The 24,744-nt window shown below is 42.1% G+C and overlaps 1 protein-coding gene across 1 annotated transcript in view; it reads right to left on the bottom strand.

Moving 5' to 3' along the window:
- Positions 1–5,965: 5,965 nt before the first annotated feature.
- ACADSB (acyl-CoA dehydrogenase short/branched chain) overlaps positions 5,966–24,744 on the bottom strand; it is a 32,445-nt gene continuing 13,666 nt past the window's right edge. The window contains exons 2-11 of the mRNA XM_043475192.1: positions 20,491–20,650; positions 20,169–20,269; positions 17,212–17,418; positions 16,337–16,507; positions 15,014–15,139; positions 13,587–13,679; positions 11,128–11,217; positions 9,598–9,735; positions 7,105–7,204; positions 5,966–6,365 (exon numbers count right to left, since the gene is read on the bottom strand). Coding sequence (XP_043331127.1) covers positions 6,295–6,365; positions 7,105–7,204; positions 9,598–9,735; positions 11,128–11,217; positions 13,587–13,679; positions 15,014–15,139; positions 16,337–16,507; positions 17,212–17,418; positions 20,169–20,269; positions 20,491–20,650 — 1,257 coding nt within the window. The 3' untranslated portion in view covers positions 5,966–6,294. The remainder of the gene's footprint in view (positions 6,366–7,104; positions 7,205–9,597; positions 9,736–11,127; positions 11,218–13,586; positions 13,680–15,013; positions 15,140–16,336; positions 16,508–17,211; positions 17,419–20,168; positions 20,270–20,490; positions 20,651–24,744) is intronic.

Consider the following 24,744-nt stretch of genomic DNA (forward strand, 5'->3'; position numbering starts at 1 on the left):
ATGGGCTTTCTCCTTCTCTTCATTTCAACTTTCCTGTGCTGCTGTTTTTTTAAGATGTTTCTAACATTATGTAGCTGGGATTTAAATTTTCCTTTTGTCCCATCTTAACATAGTTTAATGGGTGAGTTTCACCCATTTATAAGTTTTACTATGTTTGGCTACCTTGCTTTGTTCTCCACTTACCATAATTTCTTTGGGGGAAAAAAAAGCTGTGTAAAGTTAAGTTTTTTAAAAGCTATTTTAAAAATTTATATTTTATGTATTGGCTTCACCAGGTCCTCTTTGGTGCTCATGGACTTTCTCTAGCTGCAGCGAGCAGGGTCTACTCTTCATGGTGGTGCACAGGCTTCTCATTGTGGTGGCCTCTCTTATTGTGGAACATGGCCTCCAGGCTCACGGGCTTCAGAAGTCGCAGCTCATAGGCTGAGTAGTTGCAGCATTTGGGCATGTGGGATCTTCCTTGGACCAGGGATCAAACTTATGTCCCCTGCATTGGCAGGCAGATTCTTAGCCAATGGACCACCAGGGAAGTCCTCAAAGTTACGTGTCTTTTTTTCCCTTTATATTGTGAGTTACCCACACAAGTGATGGCAAATCGAACCTCCTGTAGCCACTCCCGCTCAGATCTGTATCCTGCTCCATCTTTCTTCCTGCCTCGGGGCAGTTCTTTGACGGCTATGATGGAGATGAATTTTTTTTGGAATTTCCTTAGTTCCCGTTCAGTACCCTTCTCACTCCTCTCCTGCATCTTCCTATTGCCCTGTCCACCCACCCTCCATTCTTTCTCGCCAAACCCATATGCTCCCACCACACCTGTTTGTCTTACAGGCCATGTTCTCAGCTAGTTTCTCTGCTTGAAATGATCTGAAACAATCCCTGAAGAATTATTAGCTAGTAAAGGGCTATGTGGCAGCGACCTTTTAATAGGACACTCCTAAAAACGAACACACCTTAAAGACCCAAAGGAATGAATCTGAGGGGGCCTTCACCAGCCAGACTGAGTTTGAATCATTTCTGTCATGTATCAATAAGCAACTTATTTCCCTGTCTGTGCCTCAGTCTCCTGGCCTTTAAAATGGGCTCACAAGAGCACCTACTATATAGAACTGAGTTAAAATGTGTCAAGAGCATAGAATAATGACTGGTACATGATAAACGCACAAGAAATCTTAGTGCTATTGTTGTCATTCTAATGGATCTAAAGAAATACTTTTTTAAATGCTGCTGCTGCTGCTGCTAAGTCACTTCAGTCATGTCTGACTCTGTGCAACCCCATAGATGGCAGCTCACCAGGCTCCGCTATCCCTGGGATTCTCCAGGCAAGAACACTGGAGTGGGTTGCCATTTCCTTCTCCAATGCATGAAAGTGAAAAGTGAAAGTGAAGTCGCTCAGTCGTGTCCGACTCGTTGCGACCCCATGGACCACAGCCTACCAGGCTCCTCCGTCTATGGGATTTTCCAGGCAAGAGCACTGGAGTGGGTCGCCATTGCCTTCTCCATTTAAATGATGAGTTTTTTAAACTAATTAATTTGGCTGTGACAGGTCTTAAGTTCACATGCAAACTCTTAGTTGTGGCCTGTGGGATCTAGTTCTTTGATCAGGGATGGAACCTGGGCCTCCTGCATTGGGAGCATAGAGTCTTAACCACTGGACCACCAGGAAAGTCCCTAAAGAAATACTTTAGGGTTGGCCTTGGTGGTTTTCTGTGTGTGTGGATTCACTAAGGAGAACAGGAAAAAAAGACACCTGACGTAAACGTTCTGATAAGAATAAGGTCTTCCTCAATTTCGCATGGCAGCCTGGAGTGCACAGCACCTCGTGCCCTTGGTCACAGTGACTGCGTGGCCACATCACTGGATGACAAATGTAAAGATGGACTGGTGTCTAGATTTCTAAAACACTGCAGGAAATGATGAGGAAGAGATAGGCTGAAACCTCCTATGAGCTTAGACAACAGTGTATCACTGAGAAAGAGGTCCACCAATACAAGATTTCCAGACATGATACTACAAACACAGGCATAAATATCAGCTAGATAAGAGCTATCCTGTGAGGAGAAGTCACAGTCTTGTCGGACTCACTGCAACCCTATGGACTGCAGCCTACCAGGCTCCTCCATCCATGGGATTTTCCAGGCAAGAGTACTGAAGTGGGTTGCCATTTCCTTTCCAGGGGATCTTTCCGACCTAGGGATTGAACCCAGGTCTCTGCATTGCAGGCAGACGCTTTACCATCTGAGCTACCAGGGAAACCCCAGTACATACTGTGAAGATGTGCTCAAAAGAAGTGACCTCTCCACTTAAAGCTGCTTTTTCGCTTTAAAAAGCAGCAGGGGAAGGGGGTGATCAATCTGGTAAAAATTTTATTTAGCATCACGAATTTAAAATTGGTCTCTTCCCTGAAAACAAACAAAATTGGCTTACATGACAGGCAAGCTATCAGCTTGGTAAACAAAGGTACAGTGTCTGTCTTGCAAGAAGAGTACATTGTTTTCTTACTTCTGTATGCACAACAAACAATTTTGCTTTATTAAAGTAGCAAAAGCCTTCAGGCAGTGCTTTATTTTTTCATTCTCCGTAGAATACTGATTTTGTAACATGATTACAGTCTGATGTGTACCATTACAACCAAAGTTTTACTTTCTGAAAGATCAGCAAAAATACATCAGCAAGGATATAACTAGTGCATTTACTAAAACACACCATAATCATAAAACCAAGTGATTACAATCATCCTCACATTTGACGTACCAGCTACATCCTAGCAGAGCTGGTATATTTGGCAGATGATTTATCAATGTAAGTAGTGACATCTATCAGTCTTAACACTTCTGAAATGTTATTCCTTTATCAGTTAAACCTAAAACAAACCAATAAGAGGACTGAAACATAACAAGGATGTAATCCAGAATGTGTTGAACAGAGACAGTGGTAAACAGTAGGAAGAACACTGAATTGGGAGACAGTACATTTGGATCTCTGTCTTATCTTTGGCCCTGGATGGATGATCTTGGGTAAGTATTCTGGGCTACATGAATCCTTCACTTTTAAAATGAAGAGAGTTGGCTGGATGGTTCTCTAAAGTCTTTCTAAGATTTGAAAGTGAAAGTGTTAGTCAGTTAGTCGTGTGGGACTTTTTGCGACACCATGAACTGTAGCCTGCTTCTGTACATGGAACTCTCCAGGCAAGAGTATTGGTGTGGGTAGCCATTCCCTTCTACAGGGGATCTTCCCCACCCAGGGACTGAACTCGGATCTCCTGTACTGCAGGCAGATTCTTTACCGAGACACCAGGAATCGGGAGCTTTCCATAATTCTAAAACCTTTGACACCGATTCATTTTTGTGTTGTAAACTGAAATTCCTGACAATACTAACGTGGCAGTTGGGGTGAGTCCAGCTCTGCCCACATAAATATGACTTGGTGCTTGTGTTCAAGTCTCTTCCTTCTGGGACCTGTAATGGCCCTATCCTCAAATTAACAAACAGTAATGATAGGTTTCAGGAGATAAACAAGTCTGTCCTTCCACTAGACACAAACTCAAAACCCCCAAAGTCATGGTTATTAAGAAAAGCTATAATGGAAGAACTATGAGGAAAACCCACCATATCCTTTTTGGTAAATTGTACAATAACAAAATTCACTAATGGAAGAAGGCATGGACAGATATTAACTATAATACATGATTTTCAACTGTTATTTTCAAACATGTGCAAAAATATACACACAATTAGAACTGTACCAATATGAAATATAAATTCAAGGTTCAGATATACACGGAAGCCTCGCTCATACTGCTAATCTGAACAAGGTTTATTGTAGCTTCACATGTTTATAACTCTAGGGGAGGAAGTTAGCATTACTGATATTGGCTTCTACTCTGTCATCTGAAAAGCCCACCTCATTCAAATAATCACAGAAATCAAAGTTGTCCCTGCCACGCTTTAGGACAATTCATCCATCCCCTACTTTCCTTATCAGAGTACTGTCCTTTTGTTCTGAAAGACTGAATGACTGGCTTCCATCAGCAATCTATCTGAAAGTAGACTTGATCCCTTTTGATCAGAGGTCAAAATTTGTCCATATTTCTAATATTCTAATGTAACTCCTATCTCCACTATACTTACACAATTCTGAATACTTAACCAAGATATGCATTATACAGATTTGAAGAACATGAATGTGTAAAGCAAAATTACTTTCAAAATGTCAAGTTTTCTTAATAAACGTCATCCTTTCATTAAAGTACTAAAGTGCTTCCCATTTGACAGCAGTGATTGCTTTAAACAACTGGATGTGTTGAAACATTCTCCAACACCTCTAATGCATGCCCTGTCCCAGGAAATATAATACACTCAGCCCTTCACTGTACACCTCCCGCCTAGGGGACAGAGGACTTAGATTCTGTTCTCCTGGTCGAGAATCCCTGATACTGAAGAACTGGCATTGCCAGCTAGATATTTTGTTGAGCTTTGCCTTTCTATAATTTGACTGTAAAACAACAGATTTTTGCCTTCCTAGATATGTCCTTTTATATAATATCTAAATATGCTTTTCAGACCCTATAGCTCTCTTGTACTCCTCCTTCCTTACAGGATTTTATTTATTTATTTATTTTTTAGATTAAAAATGTATATTTTATTTTTTCCATTTATTTTTATTAGTTGGAGGCTAATTACTTTACAATATTGTAGTGGTTTTTGCCATACATTGACATGAATCAGCCATGGATTTACATGTGTTCCCCATCCTGATCCCCCCTCCTGCCTCCCTCTCCATCCCATCCCTCTGGGTCTTCCCAGTGCACCAGCCCCGAGCACTTGTCTCATGCATCCAGCCTGGGCTGGTGATCTGTTTCACCCTTGATAGCTTGCAGGATTTTAATACACTTCTTAAGAGGGCAAGACAACCCCTCTAGATAATCACTGAACTAAAGTATAATTTCTGAATTACCTATCATGATAAAGCTCAACAACTAAGCTTGAGTAAACAATTTTACTCAGTATTCAATTTAAATTGAAGCCCAAGTATTCAATATAAAGAGAAGTAAACAGCATCGTTGGTAAAATGAATATTACAGTGTTGAGTATATTCTGATTATTAAACCAAATTATTTAAACTTCATACTTGAAAACTACTGTAGAGACTGTTTATTATTTTTTTTAAGTCCAATCATCTTTTATTTATTTAAATGTTTTTTTATTTATTTGGCTGTGTCAGGTCTTCTGTCACATGGGATCTTTCGTTGAGGCACACGGGCTCTCTAGTCGGGTCACACGGACCCTGGAGCACGCAAATTCAGTAGTTGCCGAGTGTGGGCCCAGCTGCTCCATGACATATGGGATCTGAGTTCCCCTACCAGGGCTCAAACCCATGTCCCCTGTACTGCAAGGCAGATTCCAGATTCTTCACCACTGGACCATCAGGGAAGTCCTCAAGACTTGTTTTCAAAATGATTTACTGCAATCATCATAAAATACACCTTTCACACTGGTCAGTTATAGGAACAAATTATATCACTTTCCTTTGTTAAAATGTTTTCTTCAATTATATAAACTATAGAGTTATACCCTCATTTTCCACTCATTTTCTTATATTCAGAACACTTTCAGTTCAGTTGCATCCGACTCTTTGCGACCCCATGGACTATGGCACACCAGGCTTCTCTGTCCAACACCAATTCCCAGAGCTTGCTCAAACTCATGTCCATCGAGTTGGTGATGCCATCCAACCATTTCATCCTCTGCCATCCCCTTCTTCTCCTGTCTTCAATCTTTCCCAGCATCAGGGTCTTTTCCAATGAGCTTTTCCAAAAACTTTTAGATTTTTCTAAATAAATTTTTATCAGTGTCTACCTAGTTTAGCAACTTGGAATTGAATCTGTTTGTTCAATAGAGCTGCCAATGATCACAAATGTCTCTTTGACTGATGATGTATAATGATAGGAATATAAAATAGCCATATCTGCAAGAAAGACTCAAACTGTCTTTATTTTTCCAAATTCTAATAAAGTGAAACTTCTGTATACTGAAGCTAGAATGATCATGCATATAGAGCTTTAAAAATAGTTTTGGAGAAAATATGGGCACATTTCTTCCCAAATTTTAAAAATGATTTTCTGTGCCTAAGTTAAACAGATTGTAAAGAAAAGACAGAAAGGGTCTCAGATCCAAGAGGAAAGGCCCAAATGAAATCATTCAGTGAGACGGAGGTCCACAGCCCCCAACAAGGCACAGAGTTTAAAATTTAACACGAGCGGCAGCAGGGAGAGGCCCCACTTCTCTGGCTGTCCTGTCAGTATTCCTCTCTGATGCACTTTGCAATGGTGTTCAGCTGGATATTTGAAGTTCCTTCATAAATTGTGCCTTAAAGAAAGGGGAGAAAAGGAACAAATAGGAGTGGAGCCACGGTAAAAGAGTCTGTACAAGAATCAGGTCTGCAAACACCACCTCTGCATTTACTATAAAACTTTACCAGGAACACTATCTAACGTCCCCTAAATGTGGTATTATTTGACAAGGTAATTTTACCTAAGAGATAACAATATTCCATTTGATTTACAGATTTCCAGAATCAGTATTAAACAGGTGAGGTTTCCCGTTCCTAAACTATCAAGGCACAAGCCTGGATGGTTTCCTGGGAATAGGCAGCTTTTATAACTGCTGAGTTTCTGTCTTCCCACCTGGCAGTACAGCAGCAGAATGCTCAGGCTTGGTTACCCACTTAATGTCTAAAATTAGAACTGAGCTTCCAGCAACAGCATTAAACCAGTCAAAAATATTAACATTTTTAGTAAAAGAACAATTAAGACAGCAGAATTTGTTGTGGCTTTATTGAAAGGCCTTCAGAGGCCTTGAGGCATTTAAAAAGACAATTTGATGCTTTAAAAAAAAAATAAATCTACTTTTTTGAAGGAAGAAGTAGGGGGGAAAAAAACCCAGCCACAAAAAAAGGAGAGCCAAGAAATATAGTAACTGAAGAGATTAAAACTGCCTCTTCCTAGGTACCAGTAACGACAACAACAAAAAAATCAAACCAAATACAACAGCCTAAAACACCTACAGAGTCAAATAAAACAAAATAAATGTTAAAAACTCTATTTACCAATCTTCGCATCTCGGAAATATTTTTCCATAGGGTAACTTTTGGTGTAGCCCACTCCTCCCATCCACTCGATACACTTGCTGGTAATGAGGCCTGCAAGCTACCAAAAAGAAGCACAAATCATGCTGAAACCACATAACTTACACATGACCAACACTCTAGAATATTCTTAGTAACACGGATTCTCTGCCATTGGCAATTGGAAGGACTGAAGTTATTTTGTAAATTAACATTTCTTCGTCCCAGTCTCCATACCATTTATGGAAAATTTCCTATTAGTTCATAAAATTCATTTTTTAAGAGAATTAGGGTCTTTGTTTTAGATTCATACACTTGTCGACAGTGTCATTTACTCAGCAAATGTTAACTAAGGGCCTTCTTGTATCACCCACTCTGCCAGCCACAATGTCCGGGCACTGACCATTCACTGTCCTTTTGGTCCTGCTGGTCTTTCAGAGAGACAGATGGTGAACCACGATCACCGAAACTGAAAAACTGTATGGGGTCAGAGAAGAGCCTGCAGGAGAAACTGCCATGGTTTAGATGGGGCAATGGGTGAGGAAGGTACAGCCTCGCTGACAACTAAAGGACAAGTCCAGGGACATTTCAAACTGAGGAATGAGACGTAGAAAGGCTCCAAGGGGGAAATGGGTTCATCGACCTCAGAGGCCTGAGGACCAACGGGCTGGCATGGGGGTGAGCTGTGAAAAGGGAATGGGTGTGGGCAGCAGTGGGCCTCATGTGATGTGAGCAGTTTAAATATTTTGCTGGCCCCCAAAAGGTGTCCAGAGAAGGATCCCCAGAAAGTACAAATGTGCACCACATACACGGCATAGGAACTTGCAGGCTGATTAAGTTAAGGGATGATCCCAGGTTATCAGGGCAGGCCCTGTGTCCTCACAAGGGTCCTTATAATGGAAAGAGGGAAGGAGAGGAGGGTGATGTGACCACAGACACAGGAAGATCTGAACACACGACACGGCTGGCTCTGAAGACAGAGGAAGGGGCCCTGAGTCTCAGAAAGCGAGTGGGTTCTAGAAGCTGGGGAAGAAGAGGAGATGGACTTTCCCCCAGAGTCCCCAGGAGGGCAGCTCCACTGACACTCAAATTTCACCCCATGTGTGTGTACATGCACACATGTGTGAACGCGTGTGCATGTGCGTGTGTGTGCTCAGTCACTCAGTCGTGTCCAACTCTCTGCAACCCCATGGGCTGTAGCCCGCCAGGCTCCTCTGTCCATGGGATTCTCCAGGCAAGAATACTGGAGTGGGTTGCCGTGTCCTCCTCCAGGGGATCTTCCCGACCCAGGGATCGAACTCGAGTCTCTGTGTGTCTCCTTCATTGCAGGTGGATTCTTTACCACTGCACCACCTGTGAGGCTCATTTCAGATGTCTTACCCCAGAGCTGTGAGATGATAAAACTGTACTATCTCAGGCACCAACTTCTCAGTAATTTGTTCAAAGCAACAATAGGAAGTGAATAAAAAGGTCCCATTTGTTGTGAGGAGTCACTAAGGGTTTAAAACCGGAGCGCGGCATGGCCTCATGGACACCTTGAAAGGGACACTGGACTGGAGGAAGCCACAGGGACCAGCGAGAAGTTAGAAGGTGACTCCGGTGGTTTGGTAAAGAGGTGGTACAGCTTGGACTAGACAACTGGTAATAAATACCAGGGGAGAGAGAAACAAATTCAAGACAAATTGAGGGGTGGAATTCTCACAACGGATGACGGATTCAACAGGGAGCGGGAGCACAGGAGGGGCGTCGAGGGGACTCAGGTTTGTGACTGTGCAGGGTGGGAAGGGAGGGTGGCGGGCAGGGGAGGGCCGTGGCGGGTAAAGCAGAAGCGGATCTGTTAGTCTGGAGCTCAGAAGGGAGGTTGAGGCACAAGATTAGACCTGAGGGCTGAAGGGGTTAAAGAAATATCTGAGGCCAGGGAATGACACATACTGCCTAGCCCCGTGATGCGACCAAGTTTCCGCCCAGGTCCACCATGTTACATGCAGAGTACAGTCAACATGTGGACAGCCTTTTCCTGCTATTTTCTACTTCACATTATCTCCAGGGCATTCGCTTTGTCCCAACTTGAAACCACAGCCACGATGCCAGTGTTCAGCTGAGGCTCACCTAGGGATTTACAGTGGGTTTTCCACCTGAACTGGGTGACTTGGTTTCCCCCTGAGAGCCATGAGAACATGGAAACCCTACAGAGTTAAAGCACCCTCCTATGGCAGCTTTACTTTCTTGCATTTCCTGTGTAGGAACTCGAAGGTCCATGTTATTTTACTTGAAAGACAAACAAATGTTTTAATGTTCCTAATGACAATGTTAGGCAATGTTCCTAAATGACAAGGTTAATAAATAAATATCTTAAAAATTAAAAGACTGCAACCTGAAACTATCACAGCATTGTTAACCGGCTATGCTCCAGTATAAAATAAAAAGTTTAAAAAAAAGTTTTTTTAAAGACTGCATGACTCTTGCTTGGTTTACCTCTGATGCGTAGTATTTGGCCATAGACGCTTCTTTGATGATTGGCCTTCCAGCTTCTAAGAGCCTCGCGGTATTGTATGTGAGTAATCGTGCAGCTTCCAGCTGGGTGGCCATGTGAGCCACTTGGTGTTGGAGGCCCTGGAATAGTCAGACCCGGTTCAGAGAATCACGATTTCTGGAAACACAGCTCATCGTCAAAATCCTGCCTGGATGTGGAACACTGACAGACGCAAAACATACTTGCCCGAAAATAAACATTCATTTTGCAAAAGTGTTATTTAGTGATACCCAACTCTTTTTGACCTCATGGACTGTATGTAGCCTGCTAGGCTCCTCTAGTCCATGGGATTCTCCAGGCAGTAACACTGGAGTGGGTAGCCATTCCCTTCTCCAAGGGATCTTCCCAACCTAGGGATCGAACCCAAGTCTCCTGATTGCAGGTGGATTCTTCACTGTCTGAGCCACCGGAAGGTAGCTTAAAACATGCAGTCTAAAATAAACCACTCCACATATTGCTTCTGAAAAATTTTTCAAAGTTCAGGTAAATTGTTTACAACTGCCGAGATTTAAAGCCTTCCCTGGGGGCTCAGTGGTAAAGAATTCACCTGTAATATAAGAGTAGCAGGAGATGCAGGTTTGATCCCTGGGTCGGGAAGATTCCCTTGAGGAGGGAGGGCATGGCAAACCACTCCAGTATTCTTGCCTGGAAAATCCCATGAACAGAGAAGCCTGGCGGGCTACAGTCTATGGGGTCGAGAAGAGTCAGATACAACTGAAGCAATGTAGCATGCATGCCAAAATTTAAAAGATAAATTATCATAGAATTATGTTTAAAAATGTAAGTGTTATTTTTAATACTGTGTCAAGCACTTGAAACATCTGAAATAAAGTGAAAGTCACTCAGTCGTGTCCGGCTCTTTGCAACCCCATAGACTGTAGCCTGCCAGGCTCCTCTGTCCATGGAATTCTGCGGGCCAGAATACTGGAGAGAGTAGCTGTTCCCTTCTCCAGGGGATCTTCCTAACCCAGGGATTGAACCTAGGTCTCCAGCATTGCAGACAGATTCTTTACCATCTGAGACACCAGGGAAGCCCCTTAAAACATCTATTTGATTCCAAATCATCCTAAAGAGTCCGCAGTGTTATTTTTACAGATGAAGCAGCTGAGGTTTGCAGAGGTGATGTAACATGCTCAAGGACTAAGCCAGCAAGACAAAGAACTGGGATTCTAACCCAGGATGTCTGACCACAAACCCCAGGCTCTGGAACTTGGAATCCATGAAGAGGCAGCTCCCAAGTGCTCACCTGTGTATCCTGAATCATGCCATAACCAGGCCTCAAGGACTACTGTTTTGCCCTTGGAGAAGGTCAAGGCAGTCACAAGTATACACACTGAGACCTATTCCTTCTTTCCTGTGCCTCTCCCATTAAAATCCCAGAGAGGATTCCCTTGCGACTTTGTAACAAAGCTTTTCATTAACAGGAAGACAACAGAGTATGGAACGGTAGAAAGATGCCCATAATTACATACCTGAAAATCAAATACCCTTCTGCCAAATTGTTCCCTTTCTTTAATATATGGAATAGTGCAGTCAAAACAGCCTTGAGCCAGTCCCAGCATCTGTTAAAAAAAAAAATCAGACTTTCTTATTTTTTTATTAATAGTTTATGTTCTTAATTATTCAGGTTACAAATTCTTTTTACAGGCAAATTGAAAAGTTGGGGTAGAGAAAGAATTAGGCATACCAAGATGGTGAGGCATATGTTAATGACCTTCACCCACTGCATTTATAGAACTTAAGGTCTAGTAATTGGGAGAACACTTCCCTGATGGCTCAGTGGGTAAAGAACCTGCCTGCCAATGCAGGAAATACAGAATACTGGAGAGAGTATGGAGAGATCGGACTCAGGTTCGATCCCTGGGTTAGGAAGATTCCCCAGAGAAAGAAATGGCAACCCTCTCCGTATGCTTGCCTGGGAAATCCCACGGACAGAGGAGCCTGGTGGGCTACAGTCCATGGGGTTGCAAAAAGTCGGATGTGACTAAGCAGGCAGGAAGGCAGGGTTTTCCATCTTTCTCTGTGTTCTATTGCCACTGTCGCTAAGCTTAGATTAGGAAGTCATAAAGTCATGAATTGGGAGAAAATGTGAGTAATTTCCTATGAAGAAGAGTACATTTGATTCCAGCATGGAGGTAGACTTTTTGGTATGGTTATGCCCACTTTTACAAATTCTTCTTTAAGCTTGAGTCTCTAGGCACAAACTAAGCCTCAGAAATTTTATCGCTTCTGAACCTTCTATCTTCTGGTCCATCTTGTATATGATCAGGATTAATAAGAGCTTTGGTGCTGGATAAGACTCTTGAGAGTCCCTTGGACAGCAAGGAGATCCAACCAGTCCATCCTAAAGAAAATCAACCCTGAACATTCATTGGCAGGACTGATGCTGAAGCTGAAGCTCCAATACTTTGGTCACCGATTACGATGAGCTGACTCACTGGAAAAGACCCTGATGCTGGGAAAGACTGAAGGCAGGAGGAGAAGAGGGTGACAGATGATGAGATGGTTGGACAGCATCACTGAATCAATGGACATGAGTTTGAGCGAACTCCAGGAGATGGTGAAGAACAAAATCCAGTGCTATAGTTTTTAATGCCACATGTGATGAAGGTGAATCACAGAAAAACTTTAAAAAAGAACAGATAAGCCAGTTCTCTTTACTGAAATGTTATCTATGCTTTGTGGGAAATATGGGTTAAGTTTGAGCTAAGAATATTTTATTAGCAGATTAACAGCAGGGAAGAAAAATCTAGAGTAAAATTATAATTTAACTACTCCAAATAGTTAATATATGCAGTATCTTCAAAATCTAAAAGCTGTAAGTTTTTGTTTTCTGAATACTCACTGATTAAAAGTTAATACATTACAAAAATGAATTCATAAAACCAAAGATTTCATTTTGTGATTCTAGAAAACAACTGGTGTCATCTAATAGAAAAATTTAATATGCTATTTAAAGGGCAAATTTGGTGTAAAAAAAAAAATTTGAATAGTTCTTATCATATATATCTGTTTAATTGTTGTCATTTTATCTCTAAGTGCCAGGCCAAAAAGTTGTTTGATTTTCACATGCAAATCACTAAGTAAAAATCTTTCATTACCTACAGAGACTCCCACAATAGATTGTAACTTCTTCCTTTTTTAAAAAGATTTATTTACTTATTTTAAGTGTTTGTTTATTTATCTGGTTGTGCTGGGTCTTAGTTGTGGCACCTGGGATCTTCGCCTTCCCTTGTGGCACGTGCGATCTGGTTCCCCGACCACGGATCAAACCCGGGCCCCCTGCACTGGGAACATGGAGTCAGCCACTGGACTGCCAGGGAAGCCCCCTAAATGTTCAGTTCAGTTCAGTTCAGTTCAGTCGCTCAGTCATGTCCAACTCTTTGCGACCCCATGAATCACAGCATGCCAGGCCTCCCTGTCGATCACCAACTCCCAGAGTTTACCCAAACCCATGCCCATCGAGTCGGTGATCCCATCCAGCCATCTCATCCTCCGTCGCCCCCTTCTCCTCCTGCCCCCAATCCCTCCCGGGGTCTTCCCCTAAATGTTACTTACTCTTAATTTTAAAAATTGCAAAATGAATTGCATGCTTTGAAAAGTTGATTTTCAAAAAAAATACCACATTAATCTACAATGTACTTGTTATCAATCCAGGTATGACATAATACTTTAATGCTCCCAAAGCAGAAAAAAACTGTTAGCTCTAAGCCACTGTTTGGGTCTGAGGACATTACATAATTGACCAAGGTGGAATTTTAAAGAAATCACAGCCAGAAGCTATTCTTTGACTTCATGGAAGGGAAGGGCGCCATCTTGTGTTGACAAGCTTCCAAATACTCACTGGTTTTACTGATTTTTTTTTTTCCTTTTCACATTTTAATTGACTGTGTGTAGAAGACTCAAGTTAAAGGGCTAAAATCTGACTAACCTGTGCAGCGATTCCTATTCTGCTTTCATTAAGACTCCCGATGGCGTACTTATAGCCATGTCCAACTTGTCCCAGGATATTTGTTTTTGGAACCTGAAAAGAAAAATGTGCAGTTATTTCTCACTTTAATTTGCCATAATTCATTTTGATTATATATTTTCAAATGCACATATACTCTCAATTTCTGTGATAACACTCTAGCATAGTATTCATTAAACTCCAAGGAAATTGTCCGGTATGTCTCTGTAACTCCTAAACGGCTTCCCATGCACTCTCAGAGGGATAGAACTCAAGTCCACGCTGTTCACTACTGCTTCCTCCAGAGCCTAGCACAGACATCTGTCGAATCTAGAAGAATGAAATCTCATGCAATTAACAACAACATAAATGAATAACAATTCCCCCCCTCCCCAAACTCTTACTTGTATGCTACAATGTGAATAAACTATTAGGAATAACAGAAAACATGTAAGGGTAGTAAGTCTTTTTCTTCTGTTGAGACTTATTGCGACAAAAATCAATGGAGTGATGTGCGTGGACACATGCGTGTGGACACAAGATAAAGGAGGACTGAAGAAATAGATTAAACTGTTTACTCATATTTTAAAAATCTAGACTAGGATCAATTAAAAAAAAAAGACAGCAATTAAAAAAAAACCCTGGCGGTCCAGTGGTTAGGACTCTGCGTTTTCACTGTTGGGGGCACAGGTTTGAACCCTGGTTGGGGAACTAAGATCTCACAAGCTGTGTGGCATGGCCACAAAAAAAAACAAAACAAACAAACAAAAAAAAACTGCTTTATAGAGAGCAGGAGAGAAATAAAAAAAAAATACACTTAGCTTCTTAACATGAGCAGTTAGGAGACAAGAGCGGGCAGCGTGGCGAAAGCAAAGAGAGATGAGGAGAAGAGAGAGAGTTGGGGTGCAGCAGTGAGGTCACACGACACCATCAGGACACCCCAGGAGCACACAGACAGTCACCAGGGAGCCAGAAAGGTGACATGCTGACCAGTGGCAGCTGACGGATTGCACCCTGCCCTAACTCAGTCAAGTCTGAAGCACCTCATTCTAGTCATCCCGGCTTTTTTTGTTAAGACTCAACTCTCACCTGCGGGGGGCTGCCCGGCTGTTTTCCATTCTTCCTGGGCAACAGCCCCACCTTGTGGCCTCCTCCAAAGCCACGTTTGGTGCACTCTAAGTACCAGGCTGCTAAACGGCGAATGAGATGGCCCTGGAGACAGCGGCTGGGCAGACCGGTTTCTGTCCTTGGTGTCAACGCTTGTGAGAAGCACACTGAGGTCATGACCTCAACGAAGATCACTGTTCAAGAGGTTTGCAAAATACTCTCCTGTGTAGGACTAGTAATTTTGATACCTTACTCGCATCTATACGTATAGGCAGAGCTTATTCCTTGTCTAAGATACCCACCTTGACATTTTCAAATGTGATTGGGCAGGTGGAAGATGCTCTGATTCCCAATTTGTTCTCTGGTTTCCCTATATGAAGGCCCTCGGAATCACCATCGACCAAGAAGCAGGTAATTCCTTTATACCCCTGAAATGCAGATTTAAAATGCTATCACCACTTTGACTGAGAAGATCTGTTACTTCCAAAGGGCTCAAAGTAAACAGAAAACTAAAAGCAGACTTTAGCACTAGTTACTAATGAACTCAGAATTGCACCACGTGTGTTATGAAGCCAGAGTGGTGAAAGTAGACTCAATATCAAGAACTTTACTGTTTATTTTACACTTTCAGAAACCACTGTTGCTATTAAAATTATTAAGCAACACAAAAGTATTACATGATTAATTCCCCAACTTAAATTTAACTTTATTTTATAAATTTCAAAATTTAATTAAATGTTACCCTAGAGAAAAAACAAAAGCAATCTTTACCATTTTGCTATATGTCTATTTTTCAACTGAATGTGTATGTGCGTGCTGTCATGTCCGACTCTTTGCAACCCCATGGACTGTAGCCCACCACGCTCCTCTGTCCATGACGGATACTCTAGGCAAGAAAACTGGAATGGGTTGCCATTGTCTCCTCCAGGGGATCGTCCAGACTCAGGGATTGAACCAGTGTCTCCTGTGACTCCTGCACTGGCAGGCGGATTCCTTACTCCTGAGTCATCTGGGAAGCCCTTTTTCTTCTAAATAAGAATAAGCTCTTCTTATTTTAAGAATGTAATAAAACATTCTTAAAAATAAATGTGCTAGAAAAAGAATTTTAAAAAATGTGCTAGGGGACTTCCTGGCTGTCCAGTGGTTAAGACTTCACCTTTCAATGTAAGGGGTGTGGGTTCAACCAGGGACTGGGGAGCTGAGATCCCACATGTCTCCTGGCCAAAAAAATTAAACAGCAGCAATACTGTAACAAATTCAATAAAAAACTTAATATGATCCACATCAAAGATAAATAAATAAATGTACTAAATAGCTATTTAAATTCTTTATTAAACAGAAAATCTGAAATTCTATAAAATTCAAGATTCTAGCCTCCTGTCTAACAGATTAGGAGATTAATTCAATGGTCCTCCATGTAGCTAAAATTTATTGTCAATTGTCATATTTGTTTTAGGAGGTTAGTAAATTAAGCGGATGAAAAGATGTTGGCTGTCTAACCTTTCCAATTCTGAGGAGAATGAAGAATTTAAGACTAAGTCCTAAGAAGAAAATGGAAGTAAGGAAAAGAAACAAAGAGAAAAGATGAGGGGGGCAATGGCGAGCACGTTTGTCTTCAAACTTACAGCAGAAAAGTCTGCATTTGCCATCACCAGGAACAGCCCAGCAATCTCAGCGCAGCTAATCCACATCTTTGACCCGTTGATGATGTAATAATCTCCCTTTTTATCAGCTCTGGTCTTCATAGCAAATGAATCGCTACCTGCTCCAGCCTCTGAAATGCAGATACTTGATGCCTACATATGCAAGGAAAAAATTCCAAATTAAGACCTATATTTATATTTATTATATTTATATTCTGGATAACAAATACCCACTTATAGCAAAATCAACATTTGAAAATCAAAAACTTTTAGCTACTTCCAAAAGCCTGTACATATCAAAATAGTAAAGGCATTCTGACAGCATTATTTCCCAAAATATATCCCACTATTTGTCTAGGTCAGACTTAAAGATCTAAGCACACATATTCAAAGTTACGTTTCATTAAACTGGTTTTCATAATTGCAATGTAAATGAAACTACCAATCAAAATAATAGATATAATTGGGCCCAAAACAGAAATAATTTAATTGTGCAATGGTAATTCTCTAAATTTCCGAGTGTATTTTTCTAGTGTGTATTAGCCACTCAGTCATGTCCAACTCTTTGCAATCCCATAGACTGTAGCCCACCAGGCTCCTCTATCCATGGAATTCTCCCGGCAAGAATACTGGAGTGGGGTGTCACACCCTTCCAGCCCAGGTCTCCGGCGTTGCAGGCACGTTCTTTACCATCTGAGCCACCAGGGCAGCATTAATTTACTGAGCACTGCTTGGGTAATTAGTGGTGCTGTGCTGTGGTCTTAAACAGAAAAGCCAACACTGTAGCTACTTTTCTCCTGAAAACATCCTACATTTAGACAAGATCAGATCCATTTCAACAACTCATGTCAACTCACCTTTTCTGTAGCTAGCTTGGGCAAATAGGTAGCCTTCTGTTCTTCTGTTCCGTATTTTCCAATCATCCTGTTAATTAATGTGTTCTGAATTTCGCATACCAGAGCCACAGATGCATCAACTTTGGCTAACTCCTCTATCACTAGGATAGAGGAAAAAAATGAAGCTCCCGTTCCTCCATATTTTGGGTCAATTTCAATACCCATCAACTAAAGGAAAAAGAAGGAAACACACACTAAGAAAGCTATTTTTTATATGGGACAATTTCTTGCAAGAATGAGTTCAAAAATAATTTGTAACTATATACGTTCTTAATTTTTAAATTCTGTACGTATATCTTATTTTTATTTGGTATGGCTCTATCCCTCTAATAACAAAAAAAAATCTGTAACAGAAAAATCTATAACAGAAATATATTTTCAAAAGATAAAATGACATGCTAGAACTATCAATTATTTGCTTTTGGTATCTAAAAAACAGAAATAAGAGAGGTAAAATAATTTGAAGGATACTGAAATGGAATAGCAATAAAGTATGTAATAAGGAAACTGGAGAAAGCAGCGAATATCTCCAATTTCACTGAGCAGAATCTCTTTGAGTCAGTCCCCTCCACCTTGATCCTTTAAACTGAGATAATAATTGAATGAATAACTGAATGACCATTCTTTTGGGGACTATTTCAGCAAGTTCATATGGTTAGCAGACCACATGTGGTCTAGTGTTTCCTAGAATCACACAAGACAAGGCCCAGCTGCTTGACAATCATAGTCAAAACTGGTCAAGGCTTTTCAGTTAACTGCCTGACTGTTCAGTAACCAGTCCTCCGTCTGGAACAGGAAACATTCACAGTATTCCGTTTTCTAAGTATCCTCGTTTCAGAAAGAGAATGTGTGCACATGTAATTCAAGACCCAAAACTGTGAATACTCTGACTTCTCTTCACGTAGAGTAAAACTTCTGCCTTTTACTGAGGTGGGTGGGGGGACACACAAAGCCGTGAGCAGGCAGAGGAATGCTTCTCTCTGTTCTCTCCAGGTCGTAGGGAGCTGCACGCCCTGCAGCCAGGGTATAGTTATGTTTTTAGCTGATGGGAAACTTAGCTGACAGGAAGTGAGAACCGCAAGGGGGAGGATAGAGGGGCTGAGCAAACCCGCAATGATGTCCTCTGAGGAAGGATTCGGGACTGGGAGGTGCCTGGAGGCTGACGGAGGCGTGAGAATGTTGGACTATCACATCTTTAACAGGTGTCAGAGACACTGCTTCTCTAAAAAGGTCACCGATGGACATATTTGTCAGTTATCTTGGCAGGTGACCTCTGCAGAGGTCAGAAGTTAGGAGTCACGTGAGGCCGAGAATAGCTGATGCAAGATATGAAAGGACGCAGACCCCCAAGGAGTGTGTGACTGCGATGTGGCAGGCAACCTGTCGCTACAAAGGACCCTGCCTGCAAGAACTACCCCCTCGAGAGAGGGAAGCTCAAACTGTGGGACCCCAAGACCTCTCAGAGAATTGAGGTTCTGTAAATGGACCTGGCTGAGAAGTGGATGCTTTCTGAACCACTGTGACTTCACATAAGATTCTATTTTCCCAACAGTTTCACTGCTAAAAGAAAGTTGAAAAACTACTACTGTATGGTATTTAACAACAACAAAAAAAGCTAGTATTATTTGAACAGTAAGAAATAAAACAATTACTGGAAAAGGCTAATTTTCAAACACGATAACTGGTTAAGATTTAAGCCAATGGCTCTGAACTAATAGGGACTATTAGTTTTGGGATAGCCTTGTGTGCTAAGTTGCTAAGTGTCTGACTCTGTGCGACCCCATGGATAATAGCCCACCAGGCTCCTCTGTCCACGGGATTCTCCAGGCAAGGATACTGGAGTGGGTTGCCATGCCATCCTCCAGGGGATCTTCCCAACCCAGGGATAGAACCTGCGTCTCTTACATCTCCTGCATTGGCGGCCAGGTTCTTTACCACTAGCGCCACCTGGGGTAGCCTTGCATGTGTGCGCTTAGTCGCTCAGTCATGTCCCCACTTTTGGTGACCCCATGAACTGTAGCCCAGCAGGCTCTATGGGGATTCAGCAGGCAAGAATACTGGAGTGGGTTGCCATGCTTTCCTCCAGGGAATCTTCCTGACCCAGGGATCGAACCCAGGCCTCCCACACTGCAGGCAGATTCTTTACCAGCTGAGCTACCAGGGAGAGCCTTGGTATTCCAAAAAAATCAAGAAAAATCTTCTCACCTATACAGAAGGGAGAGATGAAGAGCCCGGTGATTCTGAAATGTTCTCCGTGGGGCTCCCATGCTGATAACCTCTCCCTATACTCACAGTCAGAACATTTTTATTTTTATCTATTTTATATACTGTGCTTCTATTAAAGCACCATGAGTTTCTAATTAAAAAGTTGGAAACTGGTTGCCTGGGTTATTCTGATGGATTTCAGATATGAACCTCTTGCTTTTAGGTTTCCTACATACACAGAGATTCAGGTAGATGCTCTGGTGTGAAGTTTTACTAAAGCAAGTTTTCGTATCCTTGGCGTTACTAAGCTGGATAATTCTGTGTCTCAGCAGGCCAGCCTGTGCACTCTGAGATGTTTTGCCTGCATCCTACAAGATGTCAGTAGCACACCTAGTTGTCACTACCAACGTCTTCAGACATTGCCAGATATCCTCTGGGGAACAAAAACAGACCCCAGTTTAATACCACTGGTCTGAAGAAATCACTCTTGCTTCTAACCTTTTACTTAAAAAGCACCGGTATTTCTAATTTTAAAAGTTAATTCAATTTAAAAAAAAAATTTAACTAGGCTCTCAATCTGAAAGAGAAGTCACATAATTCTGACTAGGAAATTATGCCATCATTACCATTCCTAAATTTAAAAGTATGCATGCATTTTAACACTGGAAGGTATTTCTGAAAGTTTGAAATTAGAATAATCATGAATTATATACCCCTTGTTGAAATAATCCTTGTATTACGGAATTTTCCATTTTTGAATCTTCATCCATTTTTGAAACAAAAGGAGCAACTTGTTCCTGGGCAAATTTTTTAACTGTAGGGGAAAAAAAAATACTAATAAGTCTTTATTTTATAAATCTGGCATGTATTAATTTTTAAAGAAAAAGGAAAAGAGGAAGACTTAAAATTAATGACAAAAATTCCATTCACAAACTTAGGAGAACACCGCCCCAGTCCTGTGACAGGCCATGTGATCTCATACCAAAGGCCACGCCGTGACCTGAGGGGAAGTGTGGTGAACCCGGCTTCACTCACCTGTGCTCTTTATCATCATCTCCTCATCAGAAAATGTTTGCAGAGGAGCAAGAGGTAGTCCATTGGTTGCTGCTTTGAACTGAGCTTCTGGCTGAGAAGAACTTAGGGCGTGAGGAGGAGTTTTCCAGGAAGACAGGCAGCTTGGGAAGTTTCTTCGTAGCTGTGCGAACCGTCGCCATTGCGTAGGGAACACGCGCACACGCGCCAGGGCAGAAGAGCACATCAAGAGGAGAGAACGTCAGTTGCTTTGGGAGTTAACTTTACAAACCCACCCTTTATAACGTCCTTCGCAAAATAAGGGAGATTGGCCTGGCGCCTGGTCACATCCTGTAACCAAAAACCACAGGCTGGGTTATCCGGGGAGGAGCTGTTCTAAAGGAATACGTCTCCCCACATAATTACTTCTTACCTTTGAGGAAACAGAACGTTCCAGGTGGAACTCATTCTTCAAATGACACATTTCTGTAACCTCTTGGCTAGGAAAATCAGACTCTAACAGTACTGACTGACTACGGTGAAGAGAATTCTCTCGTGGGGCAGGGATGTGTGAGGGCCCAGGGACAGCTGAGGGAGCCAAGCATCCCAGCTGCCCTGCCTGGCTGCATGGAGCTCTGCTTTTTGGGTTTCTGTAGCTAGTGTTTTTTTGTTTTTTTTTCTTCAGCTTCTCATTAATTAGTACCAGAACATACAGGTTAAGAAAACAGCCTCCAGAGTCTGAAAGAACTAGTGTCAGTCTGGCTGCTTACTATGTGATCTTGAAGTGAAAAGTGAGTCACTCAGTCATGTCCAACTCTTTGTGACCCCATGGACTATGGATTCTTCAGGACAGAATACTGGAGTGGGTAGCAGTTCCCTTCTCCAGGGGATCTTCCCAACCCAGGGATCGAACCCAGATCTCCTGCATTACAGGCAGATTCTTTACCAGCTGAGCCACAAGGGAAGTCCAAGGATACTGGAGTGAGTAGCCTATCCCTTCTCCAGCGGATCTTCCTGACCCAGGAATCAAACTGGGGTCTCCTATATTGCAGGCAGATTCATTACCAACTGAGCTATGTGATCTTGGGCAGGTGGTTTTTAACCTCTGTGTTAAAATCGCTCATCTTAATTTCCTTCCCTGTAAAAATAAGGATAATAACCTTTGGAAAATGAGGATAATAACTTTGTGGAAGCAATCCACATCAAGGGTTTAGCATGGTACCCACTGTATAGTAGGAGCTCAACAACGGTGATGACTAACTCTCCTCTGATCCCTAAGAACACAGCCGTGGTGGTCTAAGAGAAGTAGTCAGGGTTGTAACTCCGTGAAACTGCAAGGCTAGCTCCTCCTGCCATTAGTGTGTCCCCTGTCACAGGGTCCCAAATCCTTCAACTTCTGGTCAACAATGGATTTGTTGACCAGAAAGAGAGACCGTCTGATTTCAATAAAAAGAAGAGAGAGACAGAGAGACATCATCTGATTTCAAATGTTTGTTATAAATCTGTTCTCTATGTCTGCATCTCCATTGCTGTCCTGCAAGCAGGGTCATCTGTACCATCTTTCAGGATTCCATATGCATGTGTTAGAGGGTGGGATGAATTGAGAGAATAGCATGGAAACAGATACATTACTATAAGTAAAAGAAAGAGCAAGTGGGAATTTGCCGTGTGACACAGGGAGCTCAAGCCAGGGCTCTGTGACAACCTAGAGGGGTGGGATGGGGTGGGATGGGGAGGGAGGTGGGAGAGGGGTTCAGGAGGGAGGGGACATATGTATACCTGTGGCTGATTCATGCTGACATATGGCAGAGGCCAACAAAATATTATAAAGTAATTACCCTCCAATTAAAAAAACAGTGAAAAAGAAAAAAGAGTACATGGAATATCTAGTATCACCTCTACCTGGGAAGAACCCAGAAAATGCTAGGCAGATGGAGGTAAAGAGGAAGAGAAGGAGCACAGATAACTGGCTTGGGATGCAGGGATTAGGACATCGGGGTGTAGGGGTAATAAAAGATAGGAAGTTAAATAAATGGATAAGTGTAAATTGCATACATGAAGAAATTATATGAAGATGAATTATTTTGGGGAAAAAATGCTTGTTATGCCTTCCCAATTTTTTTTCTGTAGAATTTTAGTACAGGGGAAACAAATGAGGAATTAGTTTTTTCCTGAACACACACAAAACACGCCAAGTGAAAGAAGCCGGCTCAGAAGACCATTTATTTATGTAAGTCTCTTTATATGAAATTTCTAGAACAGGCAAATCCACGCAGACACAAAGTGGAGCAGTGGTTGTGTTTCAGGGTGAGAACAGTGGTGCCTGCCAAAGGACACATCGATCTTTTTGGGGTGATGGAGATGTTCCAGAATCGGACTCTGATGCTGGCTGTACATCTCTGTGTATTTACTGAAAACTATTGCATTATACTCTTAAAAAGGACAAATGATGTTGCTGTTCAGTCATTCTGTCGTGTCCGACTCTTTGCGACCCCATGGACTGCAGCACGCCAGGCTTCCCTGTCCTTCACCATCTCCCGGAGCCTGCTCAGACTCATCATCATTCAACCACATTATAATTACACGGTGTGAATTATATTGCTACATAAATTATACCTCAGTGAAGCTGTTAAAAGAATTAGTGTTTTCCTTGCGGCCAACAAAAATTAACAGAATATACTGAGGATCTGCCAAATGCCTGAGAGAACATAGGGACAGAGTTTACCAGCTTCTGAGAAGCTGAGGGCACTGTCAGGACAAGACAGAGTTCATGGAACAGGCAAGAAACAAAGTCAAGCTTTGCAAAATTAAAAAGCAAATGTAAAGTTGAGGGGAAAAAAAGCAAATTAAGCAAATCCGGGACTAGGCCCACAAGGCACAGCCAGCCCCCATTAAAAATACAGAGGAAGGAGTAGTACTTTCACGCGCACACACACAAAAAAACCCGGGGGGGACCAAATTCTTAAAACCTGGAGAGAGGGGTCTCTCCAAGACCACCTATTGACTCATTGGAAAAGACCCTGATGCTAGGAGGGATTGGGGGCAGGAGGAGAAGGGGACGACAGAGGATGAGATGGCTGGAGGGCAACACCAACAGGATGGGCATGAGTCTGAGTAAACTCCGGGAGTTGGTGATGGACAGGGAGGCCTGGTGTGCTGCAATTCATGGGGTCGCAAAGAGTCGGACACGACTGAGCGACTGAACTGAACTGAACTGATTGCTGTCAAATTGCAGGGGATATCTAGTTGGGTACACTTGTCCAGACTAAAGCTTTTACCCTCAGAAACCCTGCAGGTCACAACAGAAAATAGTATACCTGTGAGCCAGAAGCTCTGAGATACCTGTTCAAAAGATAGGCACCATCGGACAGCTAAGTAAAATGATGTAGAGGGTTGGCTCCTATTTGAAGTCTTATAGGGACTTGGAAATGTTCTTGTTCCCTTGGCTGACATGGTTCTTGACAATTGTCTGATCCTTGATAATCTTCTGACAGAACAACTGCTTCCTGCTGCACTTGGATCAATGTGCCAGAACGGATAAAATTTAATATTAAGGAAATACAAGCCTAGGCTACATATTGTCACCCTGCTTATTTAACTTATATGCAGAGTACATCATGTGAAATGCCAGGCTGGATGAAGCACATGCTGGAATCAAGATTGCTGGGAGAAATATCAATAACCTCAGATATGCAGATGACACCACCCTTATGGCAGAAAGTGAAGATGAACTAAAGGGCCTCTTGATGAAAGTGAAAGAGGAGAGTGAAAAGTTGGCTTAAAACACAACATTCAGAAAACTAAGATCATGGCATCTGGTCCCATCACTTCATGGCAAAGAGATGGGGAAACAATGGAAACAGTCAGAGACTTTACTTTTTTGGGCTCCAAAATCACTGCAGATGGTGACTGGAGCCATGAAATTAAAAGACACTTGCTCCTTGGAAGAAAAGCTATGACCAACCTAGACAACATATTAAAAAGCAGAGACATTACTTTGCCAACAAAGGTCTGTCAAGTCAAAGCTATGGTTTTTCCAGTGGTCATGTATGGATGTGAGAGTTGGACTATAAAGAAAGCTAAATGCCGAAGAATTGATGCTTTTGAACTGTGGTGTTGGAGATTTTTGAGAGTCCCTTGGACTGCAAGGAGATCCACCCAGTCCATCCTAAAGGAAATCAGTCATGAATATTCATTGGAAGGACTGATGCTGAAGCGGAAACTTCAACACTTTGGCCACCTGATGCGAAGAACTGAGTCACTGGAAAAGACCCTGAT

The sequence above is a fragment of the Cervus canadensis genome, chromosome 8 (genome assembly GCF_019320065.1).
Source record: "Cervus canadensis isolate Bull #8, Minnesota chromosome 8, ASM1932006v1, whole genome shotgun sequence".
NCBI classification, from domain to species: Eukaryota; Metazoa; Chordata; class Mammalia; order Artiodactyla; family Cervidae; genus Cervus; species Cervus canadensis.